This window comes from Wolffia australiana, chromosome 7 (genome assembly GCF_029677425.1).
Source record: "Wolffia australiana isolate 7733 chromosome 7, ASM2967742v1".
NCBI lineage: Eukaryota > Viridiplantae > Streptophyta > Magnoliopsida > Alismatales > Araceae > Wolffia > Wolffia australiana.
The window spans coordinates 10,832,468-10,835,784 of NC_135841.1; the positions used below are offsets into that span (position 1 = coordinate 10,832,468).

The window sequence follows — 3,317 nt, forward strand, 5'->3', positions numbered from 1 at the left end:
CCTGACTAGGAAATCACGTTAGGCAACAACCAAACAAGATATGTTTTGACAGTTTCCTATGTTTCCGTCTTAATTATTCAGTTGCGTGGATGAATGGCAGTCAATACTTCCATTACGTTGGCATAGAAAAAATAGTTTGTATGTAAGAAGGGGACTAGATTTCGTTCAAAAAGTTATTTGAAAAGAGGAAGAGCACAGAAAAGTGCTGAAGCTGGCTGGAGCTGTCTTGTGGTGATTTATCGAGGAGGTAACTTTTCAGCGGCTTAACGCATCCATTTTTGCTTGTTACTGAACCTGGGTTTGAATATTTAATGATCAATTGTTTTTGAAGACTTTTATTTCCGAAAATCATTCTCTCTATCAAGCCATAGGGGTTGAGAGTGGGGAAAAAATATGTATATGGTGTTGACTTATTCAAACGTGACAGGAAAGTAGGAGGGACAGATGGCCTAAAAGCCTTTCTTTTCTCTTCCACTCTATCCATTTCCTCCTTGTTTTTTTTTCTTTCATGGCGAGGTAGTTATGACCAAGCCATTCCTTTTTCTCTATAAATGAGCAACTTTGTATGTCTCTTTTCTGCACGGGAATGCCTTATCAAGTTTTTGTTCAAAGCTTTAGCTCTCTCTTTCTATCTTCCTTCTTCAAGTTGTGAGTGGGTGTGAGACCTGCCAACAATTGGTATCAGAGCCCTATTATTGATCCAAGAAGGAGAAGGGAGAAGCTACCATGCCGCCCAAGAGGAGTCAAGCTGCATCTCAAGCTGATGATGCATCACCTACGGAGGGGAACGTCATGACTTCTACTGCGATGACCGTCAAGTCTCTAGCCAAACCGGGTAATAGTTCTCCTATGCTTTCAAAAACTAACTACTCGTATTGGGCAATGAGAATGGAAGTCCTTTTGGAGGCACATGGACATTGGGATGTTGTTGAGACTGGAGTAGAGTCGAGGACAAAAGATTGACAAGCTTTGTCTACCATGCTTGGCGCGATCTCAGAGGGGATCACCAAGCAGTTTGATATCAAGAAAAGTGCAAAGGAGACGTGGGAAATTTTGCGCAAGAAGAATGTTGGTGTTGATCGAGTGATAAAGGCGAAGATTCAATCCCTGAGGAAGCAATTTGAGACACTCATGATAAGTGACGATGAGACTGTTTCTGACTTTGCAGGGAAACTCTCTGAAATTGTCACTGAGATGGGAAGTCTTGGTGAATTTACTAAAGAAAAGGTCGTCGTAGCCAAATTCCTTCGTGCTACGCCGGCTAAGTTTGATGCTATCACAACAGCAATCAAGCAATTCTCCGACATCGATACTATGACATTAGATGAAGCTATTGGATCTCCCAAGCTCCATGAGGACAAGATCAAGCATTGTCGAGTCAAAAGAGATGAGCAGGTGCTTTTGGCCAAAGCAATGGGGAAAATCAAGAAGTACAATGGCGAAAGCTCCCGTGGAAGAGGTCAAGGTCGTGGAAGAGGCCATGGAAGAAGCAGAGGAAGAGGATATGGTGGAAGAGGTTATGATAACCATGACGAAGAGAAGCCCCACGACAAGTCCAAGGTGAGATGTTACAATTGTGAAAAACTTGGACATTTTGCTTATGAATGTCGTAGAGACAAGGAGGAGAGGATCAACTTTGTTGATGTTGATGAGAAGAAACCATCAACACTTCTTATGGCGATTTTTGAAGGTCCTAATGATGTTCTTCTCCAAGGAGTTAACGAGGAGCATTTAGAAGAAGGGATGTGGTATCTAGACACCAGAGCAAGTAATCATATGACAGGTGATTGAAGTTTCTTCCAAGAGCTAAATGAATATGCTGCTGGTTGTGTAAGATTTTGAGATGGGTCTACAACGGAGATTTGTGGAAGAGGAAGCATTCTCTTGAAGTGTCAAGATGGAGGAAAAATGAAGCTAGGTAATGTCCTCTATATTCGAAGATTAAAATCTAATATTTTGAGTCTTGGACAGTTGGATGAACAAGGATGTAAGGCGACGGTGGAGGCAGGTTTTCTCTTTATTTATGATCAGCAAGGGTGTCTCTTAGTAAAGGTGAAGAAGACTAGAGGGCGTCTCTACTTGCTGAGGTTGAATCCTGTGATAAGCTGTATGGTTGTAGAGAGCAATATAGATCTGACTTGGACATGGCATAGGAGGTATGGACATTTGAATTTTGAATCCTTGAAGAAGTTATCATCGCAGGAGATTGTGAAGGGCCTTCCTCAGCTTGAAATCCAAGATCATCTCTGTAGAGATTGTGTTGCTAGCAAGCGGCATAGACGTCCAATCCGTCCTACACCATCATTCAGGGCTAGCCAACCCTTGGAGCTTGTTCATGCTGACATATGTGGACCAATATCACCTGCCACTTTTGGAGGAAGAAGGTATTCTTTGTTCCTGGTTGGTCATTATTCTAGAATAATGTGGGTTTCAGTTCTAATGGAGAAAAGTGAGGCCTTCCAAGCTTTTGTAAAATTCAAGGGTCTTGCTGAGGCTGAGAAAGGCGTGAAGATAAGATGCCTTAGAACTGATAAGGGGGGAATTCACTTCCTCTGAATTCTCATCCTTTTGTGTTGAAAATGGAATCAAGCGACAATTCTCAGCTCCATACTCTCCGCAGCAGAATGACATGGTTGAAAGAAGAAACAGAACTGTTATGGGCATGGTAAGAAGCATGTTGAAGGAGAAGCATCTACCTCATGAGTTTTGGGGTGAGGTAGTAAGCACTTGTGTTTACATTTTGAATCGTTTTCCTACTAAATGTCTAGATGGGGTTACTCCTTATGAAGTTTGGACAGGGATTAAGCCAAACATTGAACACTTGAGAGTGTTTGGTTCTCTTGTCCATTTGAAGGTGTTGGGAGAAAGATTGAAGAAACTAGATGATAGAAGCAAACCTATGGTTTTTATTGGCTATGTGACTTGAACTAAAGATTATAAATTCTATGACCCTGAGACAAAGAAGCTCCATGTCAGTAGAGATGTTATATTTGAAGAAGATAGTCCTTGGGATTGGAAGATGCATGATGATTATGAAGACGGAGGTACATTCTCATTTCCAATTTCTACTCATCATTCTGCTGTGGATGATGGTCAGGTCAACCATATGATGCCAGAAAACTAACTTAAAGTGGATGAAGAAGCTCCAGATCACTCCCTACATCGTGGTCATCCAACCACAAAGGAAGATTCCCCAAGAAGATTCAGAAATGTTGAAGAGGTATATGATAATTCTGAAGAAATTGACATTGATCCTGTTGAGTTACATTTTACTCAAGAGGAGCTTGCCACTTATCATGAAGCTACAAAACTAGAAG

At 41.5% G+C, this 3,317-nt stretch overlaps 1 protein-coding gene across 1 annotated transcript; it reads left to right on the forward strand.

Moving 5' to 3' along the window:
* Positions 1–978: 978 nt before the first annotated feature.
* On the forward strand, positions 979–2,556 carry LOC144706003 (uncharacterized). Its single transcript, XM_078578887.1, has 2 exons — positions 979–1,768; positions 2,435–2,556. Exons 1-2 carry the CDS (start codon positions 979–981, stop codon positions 2,554–2,556), a joined length of 912 nt encoding a protein of 303 aa, XP_078435013.1.
* Positions 2,557–3,317: the final 761 nt, after the last annotated feature.